Below are 20,046 nucleotides of genomic sequence, written 5' to 3'. Positions count from 1 at the left end.
TGTATGTGGTGAATTGCTTTTCTCTTGCTGCTTTCAGAACTTGCTCCTTCTCTTCTATGTTTGACAGTGTGATCAGTATATGTCTCAGAGTGGGTTTTTTTGGATTTATTCTATTTGGAGTTCGCTGAGCATTTATGATTTGTGTATTTATGTTGTTTAGAAGATTTGGGAAGTTTTCCCCAACAATTTCTTTGAATACTCTTCCTAGACCTTTACCCTTTTCTTCCCCTTCTGGGACACCAATGAGTCTTATATTCGGACGTTTCATATTATCTATCATATCCCTGAGGTCCGTTTCGATTTTTTCAATTTTTTTCCCCATTCTTTCTTTTATGCTTTCATTTTCCATTCTGCCATCTTCCAGGTCACTGATTCGTTGTTCAACTTCCTCTAGTCTTGTACTCTGAGTGTCCAGAATCTTTTTAATTTGGTCAACCGTTTCTTTAATTTCCACAAGATCTTCTATTTTTTTATTTAGTCTTGCAATATCTTCTTTATGCTCTTCCAGGGTCTTCTTGATATCCTTTGTATCCCGTACTATGGTCTCATTGTTCATCTTTAGTTCTTTGAGTAGCTGCTCTAGGCGCTGTGTCTCTTCTGATCTTTTGATTTGGGTGCTTGGGCTTGGGTTATCCATATCGTCTGTTTTTTTCATATGCTTTAGAATTTTCTGTTGTTTTTGGCCTCGTGGCATTCGCTGAACTTGATAGGGTTCTTTTAGGATATGTAGACCAATTGAATTCCTTATCTCTAATTTATCAGATCTACAGCTTCGTGGAGTACACTTTCTCTAACTAACCAGCAGGTGGTGTCCACGAGCCACCTGTTCTCCACAAGCCAGTTCTCCCCTGCTTTGCCTTTTTGGTGAGTGGGGGAGTGAGTCTTGTGGGGTCCAATTGGTGTACCAAGCTTGCGTGTGTAGTTGGTGTTGCCCACCCTGTATATGGGGCGTGTTTCTGGGCAGTCAGGGAGGGGGGGTGGCTCTAACAATCAAATCTCCCTGGTCATCCTGGAGTTTTAAATCTGCTGCAATAGTCTAATCCTTCAGTTCAGTCCTGCCACAGTTTGTCTCTGCCACTGACCCACAAGTCCTTGGTATTGGCGTATGGCTCCTGAGACTTGCAAGTGGGTCCCTCTTCCAGGCCGTGCCCCCCCCGGTCCTCTGTTGAGGGATGACTGTGCTATGTCACAGGTGAGTGCCGTCCCCCCAGGGCGGTTCTGGGCTGCTGGGCTGTGTAGGGAGGCTCCCAGACTGCTGAAATGATGGCTGAATGGGGCTTTGTTAATTCACACTGCTCCACCTTCCCAACTCTGGGACAATCAGCTGAGGCTGCAGGGAAGGCTAATGTCCACGCCCAGTTTTGTGATGTGTGCCTGTTATTTGAAGCACTTCTGTCACACTGGGTTGTCTGGGGCAGCTCTGGGCTATGGGGCTGGTGATGGGCAGGAGTGTTTCCTGTCCACCAGGATGATGGCTGTGAGCCGACACCCCCCTTTTCTTGGGAAATTGTGGTGTTTAGTGAATTTTCTCAGCCACTGGATTATTGCCTTTTGTCTCAGAGCTCTCTTAGTTCTGCTCTTGTCTTGACCTGCCCAAATTGCAAGTCTTTGAAGCTTTCTGTATTGGGCTTCTTAGAGTAATTGTTTTAGAAAAAGAAAAAAGGATTTAAAAAAAGGGCCCTCCTCAGAGATCTAATGGGCTATTGAAATGCTAAGAGACAAAGCAATTAGGGCCATTAAGGAAAGGTCCACAGGGCAGAGAGATCAGCTTTTCTTTGGGATTTGCATATGAGCCTCAGGGCCTGAGCTATGCCCTTCCCCTTTCTATGTTCACCAGAACTCCAAAAATCCTCCGCTTTTATTTTGGAGTTTTTCGTGTTGTTTTTTTCTATGCCTGTCTCCTCTCTGCTGGGCTGGCTGCTCTCAGATTCTCTGGTGTGTGGTCTCAGTCTATCTGTGGTTGGAGTTTGGATCAGTAGAATGAGTTTCCGATAAGGGCTGCCACTGCAGTTCTCCCTTCTCCTTCCCGGAGCTGACAGCCCCTCCTCCCACGGGACTGAGCCTGGCAGGGAGGGGTGTGGGTCCCCTGGCCGCAAAAACTTACAGATTTCGCTGATCTCAGCAGTTCCACGTTTTCATGAGTGTTGTATGAAGTATGCCCAAAGTCAGATTGCTCTGTGGTGTCCAGTCCATGCAGTTCCTGGCTTTCTACCTACTTTCCTGGAGGAGTAACTAAAACATACAGCTCACCAGTCCGCCATCTTGCCCCGCCTCCCTATTAAAGTATATCTTGATTGGCAGATCCATCACCATCACTACCCTATGCCTGACATGGTACCTAAATTGTAACTGGAATTTCATAAATGCTTTTGAAAAACATAATCTATACATTTATATTATTATGTAACATTTTCTCTTTACATTACAAATCACAAATAACTCAATACAGCACAAGGAAAGTTATCACAAATCCAAGGAACAATGCCCCCCACCACACACTCCCCTCTAACACAAACCTTCCCAAGCAGACTCCTGTCTGAAAAGAAGGTCTATAGACCATCTGTTTTTAAATGACCTAGCCTACATTTAACCTTGACCTCAGTGGAAATATTAATCTTTCATCCCCTCTCAGCCTGATTGTAATGGCACAATCTGATTAAACTGAACACAAAAGCCAGTTGGGCTAACTCAGCAAATAAATTCATTAACCTCCCCCCCAACATGGGACATAATTCGCAGGGGAATGAATCTCCCTAGCAATGTGGGACATGACTCCCAGGAATGAGCCTGGCCCTGGCAGCAAGGGATTGAAAATTCCTACTTGACAAAAAGGGGGAAAAATTAAGGTAACAAAATAAGGTCACAATGGCTAAGAGATCTCAAAGAGAGCCGAGAGGCTATCCTGGAGGTTTCTCTTATGCAAACTCTGGCTAGACATCCCAAATGGCCTCAGTATGCCATGCCCTTACCAAAAGTCGTTCCCAAATACCTAGGTCCCTACCTGAGATTCTATAAAAGATTCACTAAGTTTTATCTCTCAGACACTTAAATCCACCAGAGTGTTTCTTTACCAGACAAGTCCTAAACCCCAGAGGCAAGAGCTTCTTTAAGATGAACAATCAGATGCAGCCCCCTTTCCCATATTGTCGACATTGCCTTTCAATATGAACAAGTTAGGGTGCTCACTGCCTAGACCCATGAAGACTGAGAAAGAGATTAAGCTAGAGGAAGGGTAGCAACAGACAAAACAGGATTTAACAAAGGATTACAAATACTGCATCTTTATATATATATATATTTAAATGCTAGGGTATTAGAATAGCTAGAAGGAAATAAGTGACATGGTTGAACCATAACCTATAACATTCTTTGAAATTTGCTCTATAGCTATTCGTTGAATTGTGCTTTGAAAGTCTTCACCTTTCTGTATATACCATATATTTCATAAAAAGGAAAGAACTAAAACTGTGGAACTATAACCCATAACAATTTTTGAAATTACCTATATAACTGCTTGTTGAGCTGTACTTTGAAAGTTAACACCTTTCTGTATATACGTTATATCTTATGACAATGGAAGTACCTGAAATTGTGGAACTATAACAAATAACAGTCTTTGAAATTTGCTAACTACTTATTAAATCGTATTTTGAAAGTTATCACTGTTATGTATATATGTTAAAGTTCACAATTTTAAAAACGCATTAAAAAAAGTTAAAAAAAACGGGCTAAAATGAAAATGATTTAAAGTAGCATCAAATGAAAATTTAAGTATGATTTACTCGCAGCATGCACATGAAATAGCATTCCTTGGTTGCTATATGTCAAATTATTAGATCTATTTAAAAATCATTTTTATCTAAAAGATGTAGAAAATCCCAATGGGTCTCTGTGCATACTAAAAATAGAACATTAATTTACAGTTGTCTAAAATCAAAAGCTCAGTTCCATGCAAACCCTACTTTTGTCCTTATAGTTGGATAAACATGCTTACCTGGATTTTGAGCTATTGTTCCTTGGAGAGCCCTGTGGGAAAATGTAGAATATCCCACTAACTTTGCCAGAAGATCTCTGTTGCAGAGCAATTCCTCTAAACAGTTCAATTGACCAGCATTGGGGTAAAGAAAAATTTTATAAGCAGCCTCTCGCACCTATAATTAAAAAGTAAATGGTGAAAGATACAAACACCACGACCCAGAGTCCTATGCAACAGTAGCACAGGTTGAATCTCACCACCGTATCTGCACAGGATCATGGCCTTAAAATTACAGTAATGGTTTAAACAAGATGAAAAAGCTTTTAGATTCATACAGTTGCATGGCATACAGCAGCATACTTTCCCAGAGATCCAAAACTTTACCTAACACGTGTGCCTCTCTGCCACAAGGCACCTGAAAGCAGATCAAATAAAGACTACATATTTAAAGATCTGAGTAGTCTAAAATGTTAATCACTGCTGTTATATACCATACTTCAAAAATGAGCAGTTCTTCATTAGACATAAGTAATGACATCACTGTCTTTATTCAAAGCATTTATGGAATTAATGATCCCATGAGTTAAGTTTTTAGGGCCTGGTAATACTAAAGTATTTTAAGGATATTATTATATCATCACTGAATTGGTTTAAAACAATAACTACTTGCGGCAATGATGTGCAACTATGTGATGATACTGTGAACCGCTGACTGTATGCTTTGGGTGGCTTGAATGGCTTGTGAATATATCTCAAAAAAACTCTTTTTTAAAAAAATAGCAACACACAGATGGGACCACAAAGAGGAAGACATATACATACTACATCATCTGATGCTTCTGCGTGTAGACCATCAATGATGACATGATTCCCACTGACCAAAAAGTTACGGCGAATATGCTCTGGCAAGAGATGTTTATCGATCTTGTTGGGAAGGTTGGTGCCCGTAAGAAATTCACTACTCAAATCCAAGATCTTAACATGAAGGTCTACTGCTCTTTTACGCTGTACGTGGGGAGAATAAAAGGCAATAGATTTTTATTTAAAACTAATATTACAAAATTAATTAAAAGCCTATAAAGATGGCAACTCAACATATATATTGATGGACTGTGCTATAATTTAGTAACATTAATACACTAAATGAGAAAATAAATCTATAGGGTATTGTCTATAAACATACAATGTGCAATAATATGCAGTCTATATATTATAAATACATTAATTCTGTTTTTTGATAAATAGTATCTTAGGAAAACAATTAGCCTTATGATAGAACAGTGCTTCTATGTTTCAAGATTTACATAACTTCTGAAGTCCTACTTTAGGTCTCGGTTACATAACTAATCTTTAAAATTAACAAGAAACATAGAATACTCTCCCCCTCACACACACACAAAAGTCTTTATTTAAGTGAGTCAGAGAATGGTGGGCAGATTGGATGTTTTCAATATGACACTTAAAAAGTATTTTTAGACTTAAAAATTAAGTATTTGAAGGACAGCGTATAAAATGTATTCAGTCTGAAAAGATTTGGCTAAAAGGGAAAAGGGGAAGAAATTAGCAGAGTTCTTCACAAAAATAAAAAGAACCTCCAGAAGAGAGGAAACGCAGTTTCAGCTTTCTAATTTTACCTGTTATTTCAGTTCCTCTCCAGTGGATCAGTGCAGTGGTCAGAGGAATGAGACTGGAGGTCCGTAAGAGTGGGACCATAATCCTCCAGCTGCCTCCCTGGCTCCTGCCACGGAATCGTGGGGCTGCTGTGGCCTGTCAACGATGCTGACGCTGCCAGTGCCAGCACACTACATGAGTCCCACCTTGCTAATCACATCTTTATAGCACACTGTCCTAGTCAAAGGTGCATTTAAAGGGGTGGCCATAAATGTCTTAAGATGAAATGTAAAATCCAGTCCATGTAACCATAGTTTCATCTACTCTGGAGGACGAGGATGAATTTTCAGTTATGCATTATTAGAAAACTAAACAGGCATCTGGACCTGAGCTCATGATGGGCTTCAGGTGAAATTACATGTAAAATTCGGAGTGTAGCAACATCTTTCTGGGGAGAGGTCAATAGCTATTAACAGAGTCTAAACTATACTATGACCCTGAAAAATGATCAAGCAGCACTAGTATTAAAAAATAAAAAAGGTGTCGACACAACATAAAGATTTTGAAACACAAACAAAGCATATACTCATTACCAAAAATATTTCAATATAGAAAAGTCAAACTTCATGGGAAAGACAGAGTAAATAGTTTTCAATGACGCCAAATCATTATCGTCCTAGATTTTTTTGCCCATTTTGTTTCTGATGTGGCCATTTATTGCCACCTAATGGCAACCAGTGGAATTGTAAAACAGATGATAGATAACTGGAAATTATCCCCAAAGCCCTGATTAAGAAAAATATATATAATATGATAAAATCCCTGGAGAAATAAAAAATCAGGTTGGATTTCTGATTTCTGCTAGGCATATCATTTCATCACTCTCAAATAACAATTAAGTGTGCAGTACTCTAAACTCCAAAAATTCTATGAAATTGATGCATTTTTTATTAAATTACTCATTCATTTTAAACTTCTGAATTATATTCATATGAGACCTTCAAATAAAGTTAAAAATAGGAGAGTATTAGGAATGGGCAAAGTGTAAAGTGACTCCCAAATTTTATTTTGGGTGACTCAGAGAATAGTGGCACAAAGAAGTATTAATAAAGAAGGATTTGGAGAAGAACAGGTGAGTTCATTTGAGGAACGGTGAGTGTCCAGTGGAGTGTCAGCCTCGAGGGCCACTGGGAAGATACGTCGGACTCCGGTCAGAGCAGGGTCATGTGCTGTCCCTAGCGGCCCACGTGAACACGGAAGGCGTGTCAGTGCCCCCAATAGTACCCAAACCCAGCAGCACCCATCATAAGTGACAGTGTTATCTACTGCAGAGCATACAGACCCCCAAGACCCTGCTCTCTACTACCCAAGCTACTCAGATCATCTTATCTCTGTTCATAGGGAGGTGGCTTAACAACACTATATTCATTAGGAGAGACTGATTTAACTCCAGAAAGCAAGCACAAATAACCATCTGGCATGCAGGCAAGTGGGGAGATACTGTAAGGCAAGAAGACCTTTCAGCGGGACCCAAGACACTGTTTGTTCAACCCCAAGCTTAATGCTGAATGGCTATGGGACACTCAGTTTCTTAGGACATAATGTTCTAGAAAGAGCAGTACCCAGGGTTAGAAGCCCTAGTAGCTAAGGAACTTGAACGATTACTCTGCTTAGTTTCCACATCTGCAAAGCAAGGCGTCTGGACAATGTATAAGGTTCCTCCATACCAGCTGATACTTGGCATTACTTATGCTTACTGTTTCCAGAACAAAAGTCTGTGCAAGCATCAAAGACATGTAAAATATTAATAAACATACTTATGTAATGGTCTTGATATTCCTGTACTTTTACTTCCAGACCTTAATTTTTCAGTTCTCAAGGGACTCAGCTTGCTAGTCTTTCTGTGATAATGCCCTTCTCATCCTAATTTCATTTCCATCTAAGACATCCAACTGTCTCAAGTCATTTCTTAATTCATTTGGGTGGCAGACCAACTTCCAGAGAGCACTACATTCAGATACAACCTATAGAAGAATTTCACAACTGATTAAAGACCTATAGATTTTTATAATATGCAAATTGAAGTATTATATGAGGACAGTAACAACAAATACATTAACTAAATGTTAGTGAAATAACAGGAGTCAAAATTACTGAAAGGACTTACCTTTTCTTTATCTAGATGGATTCCACTGATTTCAAAATCAAACATAAACAGTTCAGCCACTCGCCTATAAAAAACAATGAAGACCAGGCATTGGAGGCTGAAGGACTACAGAATGTTTAGGATTGATTGCATAGATCCAGAAATAGCATAATACTGGGTGATGGTAGCACAGTATTGTAAGTACACTGAACAAAGATGTCTGTGAGTAAAGCTGAAAGAGGTGGGATAGGAGAATGTATTACACCAGAGGTAAAGATAGATGATAAAGACTGGGACTGTATAACTTGGCAAAAACTAGAGTGGCCAATGACTTACTAAATATACAAATATAAAAATGTTTTTGCATGTGGGAAAGCAAATGAATGTCAACCATGTAGAGAGTTGAAAAAGGGATGGTATTCAGGAAAAAACATAATCAAAGCAAAAAAAAAAAAAAAAACCAACAAAAAAAAAAATGAAGCCCAAGTTGTAAGTAATTAATAACTGCCGAAAACCAATTTTTTGTTAAATAAATCAGCCTTTTGGAACCTTACTGCCAAAAAGCCAAATGTTTCAACATACACACAATCTGTTCATTTGTTTATGATCCAGGAGCTTAATATCTTAGAAGTCAAAAGGCAAAACATCTAGCTGACTGGGTTTTTAAGCTCTCCTATGGATTATTTGGCATTATCAACAGCATAGCTAACAGAACAGTAACCCTTAAACTAAACCAAAGGAATGACAATTACTCCAATGAGGCCAAATTTGCCTGCCACTTTTTTCTAGAGTTGGACATCTTTTCAACGGTCCAGCTGTCTTTCCTTCAACAAGTATTTGTCATAAACCAGAGGCAATGCACCAGTTAAGTGCTTGTAGAATACATGGTCCCTACTTGCAATTTGCTAAGTCTGTACATATATAACCATCACACATCATATATAACATGTTTATTTAACAGAATTACACTCTAAGCTGCTGGTGGGTAAAAACAAAGTTTCAAGGGATTTTGAATGAATGAATGAATGAATGAATGAATACGAGGCAAAAGAAGTAATAAATGGCCTAACAGAGGTACCAATAAAGTGCCTGGGTAGTTCAAAGAGAGATCATCAATAATAACCCCTGACGTGTCAGCATTTAAAGTATCACCTTTTATTGCTCTGTCACTATTAAAAAAGGGGTTCTTCATCCACTTTACTCCACAATCCTCTTTCCCTTGTGCTAACTTTTCTGAAACTTTTGAAGGAAGATCACGTACTGTTTCAAGAATTAGTCCTAGTATATTCTGATGTCCTAGTACATCAACATCTTTTTTGATGATCATAAAGTATTTCTGCACACTTAACAACAGGCCCTAATTTTCCTAACCCTTTCTTAATGTAAGATTTTGATCAGAATGTCAAGCACTAGCAACAAATAAAAGCTGCAGCTTTAATAACCACACTGGAACATTCTGGATAGTATCTAAAGTAGGGAGCAACTTCTCATGAATTTTCCATGTAACATTTTATACTCAGAATTACATCTTTCTTTTTCACTTATAAGTTAATTTAGTTTTATTTACTTTCCCATTAGGCACCACAAGAATCAAAATACTAAACTTGTAACATACACTAAATGAAAGAAAATCACTTGTGCACTGGAAGCAAGATATTATCATGCTGTGCTAGAAAAGCACAAGCTGGGACACAAAGCTTTTTAAAAACTGGGTCCCCTTACCTCCAGGAGATAAGTCTGATGTCATTCAAAAACAAATATGACTGATAAATGTCAGGGGATTGGTGGAGTATATCTCAAGAGCTGATGTAAGAATTACTAAATGTATATAACATATCATCACATATCATTTATTTATTGGCATATGAAATTTGCTCAGTAAATGGTAGCTATTTAGTTGGTAGTGAGGGGGAACAGGATTAAAAAGAAGTGAGACAATCGACCATTACTCACTTCTCTCCCTTCCTATTGGCACCGTCCTCGTCCAGGCCGTGGTCACCTGGCCTGACCCACTGTGGCCATCACTGAACTGCCACCCGTGCCCCCCGCAGCTGGGGAGATCCTTTTCAGGCACGACCTAAAGCAGCCCAGCCCCCGGGGGGAGGGCTCTGACCACTGCCCTCACCAATTAGATTAGGGGGTCTCTGCTATGGGCACCAATAGCATTATTTCCACTTAGACTTCATTCTTAAAAGTTTGTAGAATGAACACGGACGTAAAAAAAACCAAAAAATGTGCTGAGGCCATAAGATGGAAAGTCAGGTGGTGGGAAATCTTAACTTTCTAAGTACATTTAGTAAGCAAAGAGGGAATAAAAAAGGAGTTTCAACCTATGTTTAAATAAGCCAATATAAGTACTGCAGAACATGAAAAACAATTGCAATAACCTTTTCATGTAGGAGCTTATTCCTTTATTCAGAGTACAAACCTGTGAAAGCTGCCATGATAATTACTTATTTCAACTCCATCCAAATCCCAATAATTAAAAACATAAAATGTTTTATACTTGGACAATTTTTCAAACATCCATTCCATGAGATTTTCAGTTTTTCTTTCACCTAGTAGCAACTACTTAGAATATTAAATTCTTTGATGCTGTGCTGGCAGCTGAGTTTCTTGGCTAATGAGAATTTTTTTTTTTTTTTTTTTAATCCTGCTTTATGCTTGGAATTGATTTCAAGCATAACACCTCTCCCTGTCAGCAATTTTTTAAAAAACTACTTGTATTTTTTTTTCTGGAATTAAAAGTTAGCCAAACATTTGATCTACTCTTCTGGCTTTCCTTGAATTTCCAAAATGAATATACTTATTTTCCTGATTATTGGGCCAAATATATCTTGTCTGAAATGAACAGAATTACTTTTTCTTCAAAAATGTTCAAAGTCTGAAAGACCCAATTAATATTTTAGTCATTTATCTTCCTGCTTATATAAATAACATAAAGTGCTTCACTTGGGCTTCAAATCTGCTCCCATCATCTCTGCAGCAAGTTGATCTTCCTTCCTAAACTGCTGACCTAAAAGCATATCATTTCCTTTTCAAGCCAAGGCGTTTCTGGTTGTTTTGGTAAGAGAAAATAAAGATAGCAGGAGTGGATAAATTCAGGGTGAGAATCTGATATATGATTTCAGTTTATTGTATCATATATTATAGGTTTATGGTGTAATATAGCTTTATTGTAAAAGTGAAAAAATTAAAATCCCTAATACTACCACTCAACAGATAAACCACGGTTAAAATTCTTGTATTTCCTTCCAATCTAGTATCAATACATTATTTTTCATAAAATAATTGGGAATAGACTATATAACTTTTGCATCTTGTCTTTTCTTGTAACATTATATTATAAACATTGAGCATTTCTTTTTATCTTTGAATATTCTTCAATAACAGGATTTTTAATTTTTGTACTGTGTCCAGCCATACAGGCTAAAAATGTTTTCATTTTTGCTACTTCTGTAAACCAAGCTATAATAAAAATTCTTGTACATGCATCTCTTTATCCTTATTCTTTAGAATAAATTTCAAGAAATGAAATTGATCAAAAAGTACACACAATGAGCCATATTACCAAACTGTCCTCCATAAAGATGTATCAATTTACACTTCACTAGAGAGGACCCATTATCCCAATCTATTAACGATAGTATTCTTAGTCCTTTTCAACTTTGTAAATTTAATAGGCTCTTTGCTTTATTCTATATTTCTTTAATGGTGGTAGGTGTTTGTATTTTTATTATTATTGATTACTATAATTACCGAGCAAAGCACTCTAAATGATTTATTTCATTTAAATCTCTCAATAATCCTATGAAGTAGTTTTTTTTATTCCCCTTTTATAGAGAAGAAAGCTAGCTTAGAAACCTATGGATCCAATATTCAAACCAGGCAGTTGAATTCTAGAGCTCACCTTTCTAGCCACTGCTTTCTACTTATTAACCAGTGAGATCAAACATATTTTATAAGATCAATGGCCATTTGTTATTTCTTATTCTGTAAAATGACAGTTACACACACACATACACACACACAAATCCTTTGCCCTTTTATTTACAAGGGTGTTCCACTTTTTTTTTTTGAGTCATTTGTAAGTTTTCTTGATATAGTAAATATATCAGCCTTTTGTCATGTAAATGATGTGCTGTCCCGTTTGTGTATTCTGGCTTTGAATGTAGAAGGGTTATGCCGTAACACCAATTGCAAACCAAAGTTTTCAATTTTTAAATAATCAAATCAATCTTTCCTGTGTGGTATATCTTAGGTATTATGCCAAGGAAGACCTTCCACATCCCAAGATGATCATACTTTCATTTCTTTTTCTTTTTTTTTAACATTTAAATCTTTAATTTTTCCCCCAAAATGGTTATCTATTGGGCTAACATCATTGACTGAAAACTAATTTTTTTCCCTATTGATGTGAAATGACACCCCCTGCCCCACGCACAAAATCTCCTTTATATAGAGACTGGATAGCATTAAATGTACAGACCAGTAGAGTACACTATAGGTCCACCTTGGAGACATTGCGGGTTCGGTTCCAGACTACCGCAATAAAGCGAGTCACACTAATTTTTTGGTTGCGCGGTGCATGTAAATTTATTTTTACACTATAATGTAGTCTATTAAGCGTGCAATAGCATTATGTTTAAAACAACAATGAACATACCTTAATTAAAATGTGACACAGATACATGAAGCAAGCACATGCTATTGAAAAAATTGCACCAATGGCTTCTGCTAAGCAGGGTTGCCACAAACCTTCAATTTGTAAAAAACGCAGTATCTGTGAAAAGCAATAAAGTGAAGCATGATAAAATGAGGTATGCCTGTACTGAGCTTTCTTATCTAAGAACACAGTATATGCCTCCATTTATTTACCTTTAGGTTTCCCAGGTGTGTTGTATGTGTGTATATTCTAGGGTTCTGTGCTCTCTGCCATCCTGACTTTATTCCAAGGTGTATTATGCTTTTTGTTGCTTTTGTAACTGGGATTTTACCTCCATTAAATTTTCTGGAGAGTGTGTTTGTTATTTTTTTGCAGACAGGAAAGCTCCTGATGGTTTTGGAAAACCCCAAGTTGAGCAGGTGTCTTTATGGATGGGCTTCTTAGAGACTCTAACATACTGTAATTCTCCAAGAGCAAGAAATACATTGGTATGTCACATTTCAAAATGACTAGCCACTGGGATCCTTCTGGGAACACTTTTGAAGATCTCACAGTGCTAGCATTCAAAGCGTAGGAAATACTATGAATAAGATGGAGAGCTAGTAAATTTAAATCATTTCTTCTACACATTAACTTTTGACAGTATAATTTATTAAATCTGTAATTCTTTTTTGTCAGCCATTGTCTTATACTTTACCATATGCAGACTTCTAAGATACAGTCAGGCCACTTTCTGGGGGCTAACCAACACTCTTGAGAATGTACAAGTGCCATGATACATTAGTAATTATTACTTCATATTACTCTGTTCTTCCACTTCTACTTTTTCATTTTAGAATACCGATATTCCATCCAGCTAATTTTTTCCCAATATATTTTAGAATCATTTTGCTATTTTAAAAATTCCCATTGACATTTTTCTTAACATCTAGAAATATAATATGTATCCCATTAGTACAAGTCCTTCATATGTAAAGAGGTCTGCTATTCCACTACAATATTTATACATTAAATGTGGAAAAGTCAATCTTTAGCAAAGTCAGATTATGAATACTCTGATTTCTAACATTTTGTTGTTTTTACTTAAAGTCAGTACATGCTGAGTACAAATCTGACATAAGTAGCAGGCATTCGACTTTTTCTTGCTTCTCTAACAAAAACAGAGTTCATGCCTAAAAAATACTGAGGACAAACTATTCCAATGACATAGCGAGCTCCACCAGGACCCTCAGCAGCTGGACTGATGAACTGAAACAAGACCAAACGGATATCTGCATCCCAGTCTGTCGGGTGAAAATAACACCTCAAAGACCGAGCCTAATTGTGTGCCATACATCACAGTACTCATCTATTATATCAATGGCAAGATTCTATTACTAACTGATCCCTGTAGAATAGGGCTTCACTTGGAGTCACTAGCCACAATGCAGTCAGAAGAGGAGAGAGAAGGAAGGAGGAGAATCAAGTAGTCAAAGTAAGTAAGACTCCCATAAATAAAAAAGTAGATAAACAGGTAAGAATGGGGGTGGGGGTAAATCTCTGTATTATAACCCAAATATTATAGGCAGATTGACACTCGTTTTTTAAGTAAATAAACTTGAACAAAGAAGACATCCAAGGTCCTATAACAAATATTCTTAACTACTGACTTAGAAGTTAGGCCTTTTTAAATTCAGAATAAATGTAACCCAATGAACTAAAGCAAATAATTTCAAGGCTCCTGACATTCACCCAGTAAGTCAAATCAATCTGCTGATCTCTTCTAGTGGCATCAATTATGGGACTTTAACCACAAATCTAGGGGTAATTATCAAGTGTTTGTAAGAATTCATTCACTGATTAAATACCTACTACGTGCCAGGAACTGTTCTGGGTGCCAGGGATACAGCAGGGAACCAAAGGGAGCAAGTCCCCACCCTCAAGGAGCTTCCAGTCTAGTGAGGCCGAGAGGTAACAAAAAATAAACCAAAATAACCCTTATAATATAGGAAACAATTAGGGTTAGGAATAAAAATAAAGCAGGATGAGAGGATGCAGCATGGTCTGGCGTAACGACCTTGAGGATACACCATCTGAGCGGAGTCCCAAAGAAAGCACAGAAGTCACGTCGACACACTGAAGCGGAGCATTCCAGACAGGAGGCTGCCAGTGCCCAGCCCCTGGGGGACTCTTCCAATCTCCCCACTACAGTCACAGCCACAGTGGGGGCAGAGGAATGAGTACCTGGTTTCTGGATCAAGGGAATCCATGAGTTTTTTATCAGACAGTAATTTTTGCAAACTTTGATATAATTCCACATTTGTGTTTAACCTAGAAAAATTACAAAGAGAAAAAAAATTAAATGATATTCTAATACCTTATTTTTAACTTTCCATCAAAAGAACGGTGTCAAATTCGAGCAAACACATGTTCAAAGTCCAGAGGTTTGAGGGGGTTATTGGTTTGGTTTTGTTTTTTCATCTGGACCAGGAATATCACAACCACACTTAGAAACTATTTGGCATCTGGTATAGGGAAAGGCAATCTGTTGGTGAGGGATCAAGGAACTACTTGTTCTGGAAGGAAAAAGGATAAATTTAAAGCCACTGTCAGCAGCTGGGGCAGCAAGAGCAGACAGGAGAGAGGGGAGGAGAGAGAATGCAGTGGCTGGTCATTCAATTACCCAATGCCACTGAAAACCAGGCGCCTTTAGCAATATGCCAAAGGCCTTTTTTTCTTTTTAACAAAAGGAACGGAGTGAGGGTGGGAAGAAGGATGAACAAAGAGCAGATTTGCCAGTCCCAAACCAAACACCCTAGGACTCAGCTACCTTTTTGCCTGGATGAGGGTAGCAGGGCCACAATATAAGGCTGTGGGTCACAAGCAGGGGCTCTGGAGTCCCAAACCTCGCCATAAGCGCTGGCTCTGCTGCTACACTGTGGAGGTGGGCAAGTGATGTCAACTCTCTCAGCTTGTTATAAAATGGGGAGGACACCCACCTCAGGTTGCTGGGAGGATGAAAGGAGAATGATGTGTGAAGCACACAGAGCCCACATAAGTGGCTGCAGCTCTTGGTAAACGAGTGAGCCAGGCTGCCCTTGGACAAACCTGTGGAGCAAACGGTTCCCCACCCCCCAACACCAGCACCAACCCTAACCTAGTACAGGGTACCCCTGTCAGTCCCTGAACCCTAATTCCCTAGAGGCCAAGAAAGCCCAGGCTCTCTCTAGGCTAAAGGGTGAGTTGATTGTAGATACCATTTGCTCCCTGCCTGGTGGGTCTCCATGGAAGGGCAAGGTTATGAGAACTGTCAGCCACTTTTTCTTTAGAGACTCAAGGATGCACAGGTTCCCCAGTCAGCTCGCACTCAAAACGATGACGGGTGACAGACATCAAACAGTTTGGCTGCCAGTGTTCTCATGGGCCTTCCCCACCGCCACAGGCTCTGAGGCGGTCACCACCAAGCCAAGAGCCCTTAGCACGAAGGGCCAGGTGCCTTCTCATCTGCTGCTCCAAGGCGGGGGCACAGGAAGACAGGGAGAAAAGCCAGGAGGGCACCAAGGGACAGAGTTAGAAGTCCGATCCAATCTCCCACATCACACTCTCGTTGAAGGATCCTGAGATCAAGACTATACTTCAGTCTTTATTTAGCAGTAAGTCTAAAAAATACACCAAATTTTGAGCTGTTTTCCCATTTCCAGAACACAAATCACTTCTACACATAAAACTAAAGTCATATGATTTTTTTAAAAGAAAGTTTCAAATGCAGAGGTTAGTTAAGCTAGGATTCAGTTAGGCTAGAGGAGTCGTGGTGCTCAGAGTGAAGAGAAAGCAAAGCCCTAGTGACTGACAAAAACTTTACTGTACAACTTCGTACCCAGGCAGTTCTAGAGGCAGCCGCAGAGGAGCAAGGGGAAGTGACAGATTCAAAAGTACTCCGTGGCAAAGAGAAGGTCAGGGATGGATATCCTGGCAGTTTCCCTGCCACCCTCCCATAGTCATTAGGCCAGAGGTGCCTCGTCTACTAGGAGTCAGCACGGCCCACCTACAGCTTCGCGTTGTGCAATCCAAGTCTTCAGTTTGCCTGATTCCTGCTTTCTAGCGGTAAATCCACGCAGGGCAGGCCCGTGGCTCTTGTTGGTTTTATACTCTTTCCAGCACAGTGTCATGCATCTGAGTGCTTTCAAATATAACATTGCCCACCTTGAAAGTATTTTAATAAGCACTTGGGAGCTCTCCTAACTGGCTTAAAAATATTTAAATTGACCACAAAATCACTTTAAAACAACTTACTTCATTGTAGCAGCCTCTGCCTGCAGCCTGATTTGACCCTCCCAGACAGTTTTATGGTCTCCCTAGACCACCCTCCACCAACTTGAGGGAGATTTCAAGGGCATTACGTGTGTGTGTGTATATATATATATGTATATATGTATGTGTATATATATATAGTTTTGGCTTCTTGCTTGCTTGTGGCCTATAGGCATCAGTGGAGTGCAATTTAATCGTGCAATAATCCAGTAACTGCAGTCCACCATAAAGGTACTACAAAACCCTGACACATGTAAATATAATAATGACAATAACAATGATGTTGGATGGTTGCTATGGGCCTGCCATGGTTTTAAACGCTTTATACTTATTATTATCTCATTTAATCCTCAAGACAGCCCTGAGAGGCAGATCATTTTATTAGCCCATTTACAGACTAGGAAACTAAGTCAAAGCAGAGATGATAACCAGTCCCAGGCCACAGTGCCGGGACAGTGAACTCCTTTGAGCCCAAGCCACCTCCTCCCCACCACCTGCTGTCTCTTGCCAGTACATAACACACCCCACAGTCCACACTGCAGGGTGGGAGACAAGCACTATGTGCAAAACTTCCCAAAGCTGAAGTCCACGGAACTGCATAATCCAGTATCACAGTGAAAGGACAACACATACTTTTCCACCACGGTGCCAATACTTCTACAAGCTTCTTCTGCAGCCTCTCTGAATGCTGGGTCAGGGTGAGCAATTTTCACAAAATCAGCCTAAAACGGGAGGAAAAAAAACAAAAGAAAATTTAATGAAAACCTGTGGTTTAAAATGTGACATTTGGCTTAACCTTTCCATTACTGGTTTTTTCCCACACTAGTAAGGCAAAAACAGCTTCTTTCTGAACATCTGTTAATTGTTATTCCTGGAAATAAATTTGTTTTATTCCAAAGAAAATACTTTTACTAACATTATTTTAGAAAAGTCTTTCTCCTTCAAATATAAACAGCAAGTCTTCCATATTCTATAGTTCAAAAAAGCAGACCCTGGTTTCAAACTGGTTCAAACATTCTAAAATTTCTAACTAAAATTCCTTTCAGTATGGTTCTCACATGTTAACCAAGATCCAGAGAATATAACTCTTAGTGGCTAATAAAGAAAAAATGGATACAAAATATAGTTTCAAAACTACTTAACTACATTACAGTCTTAGTGCAAAAAAAAGAGGCACATCTCTCTTATAGCCCTTTTAGTAAAATTTGAATTCCTAGTTCCAGCCAAATATATTTAATCTACTATCATTTCTACAATAGTGGTCATTAGACTTAACTTGCACTAGTATTCCTTAAAAAACAATGAAGCCCTGTTTTCATGTTAATGGCAGTATATGGAAGGGGAAAAAAAATGCAAGGAAACTATGAAATTGTATTGTTCATTTTCCAAGAAGACAACACATGTGACTATAATGTATGAAATAAAATCATGACAAGGTAAAATTTCCTGATTTTATTATTAAATCATTTTTAATGCAAAAACATTTAAATCCTAGTTTAATACAATGTCACTAGTAACAATAAGACAACAATGCTGAAGCACCTAAAAAAACAGTTATATAACATTTATAGCATATTTTCGAAATTAGTAACCTATATGGTACAGAATTTACAATCAATATTAAAATTCAAAACACTAACATACATTGAATATCTCATTTGTAAAAGTGACAAGGAAAACAATTCTGCATTACATACTAACTGTATTTTAAAGAAAAGAAAAGAAAAGAAAAGAAAAGAAAATGACCATTATCCCACTATGATACAGTTTGTAAAACTACTACCTTATAATGTGGAATATGACTCCTTATAATGTGGAATAGACCTGATATCGTGGGATGGAGAACATCTTCTTGACCAAAAGGGGGATGTGTGAAAGGAAATGAAATAAGCTTCAGGGGCAGAGAGATTCCAGAAGGAGCCGAGCGGTCACTCTGGTGGGCACTCTTACGCACAATATAGCAACCCTTTTTAGGTTCTAGTGAATTGGAATAGCTAGCAGTGGATACCTGTAATTATCACACTACAACCCAGAACCCCTGAATCCTAAAGACGATTATACAGAGATGTAGCTTATGAGGGATGACAATGTGACTGGGAAAGCCATATGAACCACACTCCCCCTTGTCCAGTATATGGATGGATGAGTAGAAAAATGGGGGGGGGGGGGAAGCACCCAGTTTTCTTTTTTACTTTAATTGTTCTTTTTCACTTTAATTTTCATTATTTTTGTGTGTGTGGTAATGAAAGTGTTCAAAAATTAATTTTGGTGATGAACACACAACTATATAACGGTACTATTAACAACTGAATGCACACTTTGTATGACTGCATGGTATGTGAATATATCTCAATAAAATTGAATTAAAAAAAAGAAACAAAAACACTACTGCCTTATAGTGGTATTGACTTTACCAGCAGGTAAAAATTAATAACAAAGAAGGTTGTTTGAATTTTTTAACCAGAAAATCACATATATAAATCATTTCATAAAAAAATAACTAAATGAGAAATTACTGTACTTTGTAAATATAAAAAACTTTAAAAATTGGATATAATTTGAGGTGAAGAAGTTAAAATCTTTGCAGCAAAGAGCAAAAGAAGAAAGATGGAAGAAATCTTATTACAGCATTTAATGAACACAAAAGCTAAGAAAACAAAAAAATGGATTCTGGGATTTTTGTGCTGCAAAAGCAATACTTGATCACACACAAGTGAAATCCACAGACACACATTTTAATTTTCAGATTTCCGTCACTCAGTTAGGAGGAGAAGGTGTGAGACCTTCTCTTTTGGCAGCAGTCTCCCATACCCCCTCTGTCATTCAAAGCAGCATTTCCCACACATATACTGGAAGGACAGAATAGAGACCAAATAAAACTCAGAATTCCTGACTACCCAGAACCCACAACATCTCCCTTCACTCCTAGGAAAAACCCTTAAAACAAGATCCTTGATCAGTTTCCTTAAACCTGGGAATGTATGCTGATCTAGGAGGCTGTGCTGGTTTGGATGTACTATGTCCCACAAAACTCTATGTTCTTTGATGCAATCTTGTGTGGGCAGACATATTAGTGTTGATTAAGTTGGAACCTTTGGATTAGGTTGTTTCCACGGAGATGTGACCCACCCAACTGTAGGTGATAACTCTGATTAGATAATTTCCATGGAGGTGTGGCCCTGCCCATTCAGCCTGGGCCTTGATTAGTTTACTGGAGCACTACATAAGCTCAGACAGAAGGAGCTCAGCAGAACAACTGAGAGTGACATGAGCAGCTGCAGCTAAGAGAGGACAAAACGCCTCAAGAGCAACACTTTGGAGAACACCATTTTGAAGCTCAACCTGGGAGTAAGTGGA

At 38.5% G+C, this 20,046-nt stretch overlaps 1 protein-coding gene across 1 annotated transcript in view; it reads right to left on the bottom strand.

Annotated features, from left to right (window-relative positions):
* The window catches only part of LOC119507126 (mitochondrial intermediate peptidase), a 215,638-nt gene that overhangs the window by 181,270 nt on the left and 14,322 nt on the right, over nt 1-20,046 (bottom strand). Inside the window, exons 3-7 of the mRNA XM_037800230.1 lie at nt 17,323-17,411; nt 14,623-14,709; nt 7,755-7,818; nt 4,799-4,981; nt 3,995-4,151 (exon numbers count right to left, since the gene is read on the bottom strand). Of these exons, the coding sequence (XP_037656158.1) occupies nt 3,995-4,151; nt 4,799-4,981; nt 7,755-7,818; nt 14,623-14,709; nt 17,323-17,411 (580 nt within the window). The remainder of the gene's footprint in view (nt 1-3,994; nt 4,152-4,798; nt 4,982-7,754; nt 7,819-14,622; nt 14,710-17,322; nt 17,412-20,046) is intronic.

Source organism: Choloepus didactylus, chromosome 12, assembly GCF_015220235.1.
Source record: "Choloepus didactylus isolate mChoDid1 chromosome 12, mChoDid1.pri, whole genome shotgun sequence".
Lineage (NCBI taxonomy): Eukaryota > Metazoa > Chordata > Mammalia > Pilosa > Megalonychidae > Choloepus > Choloepus didactylus.
This window is presented reverse-complemented; position numbering and strand designations above follow the sequence as displayed.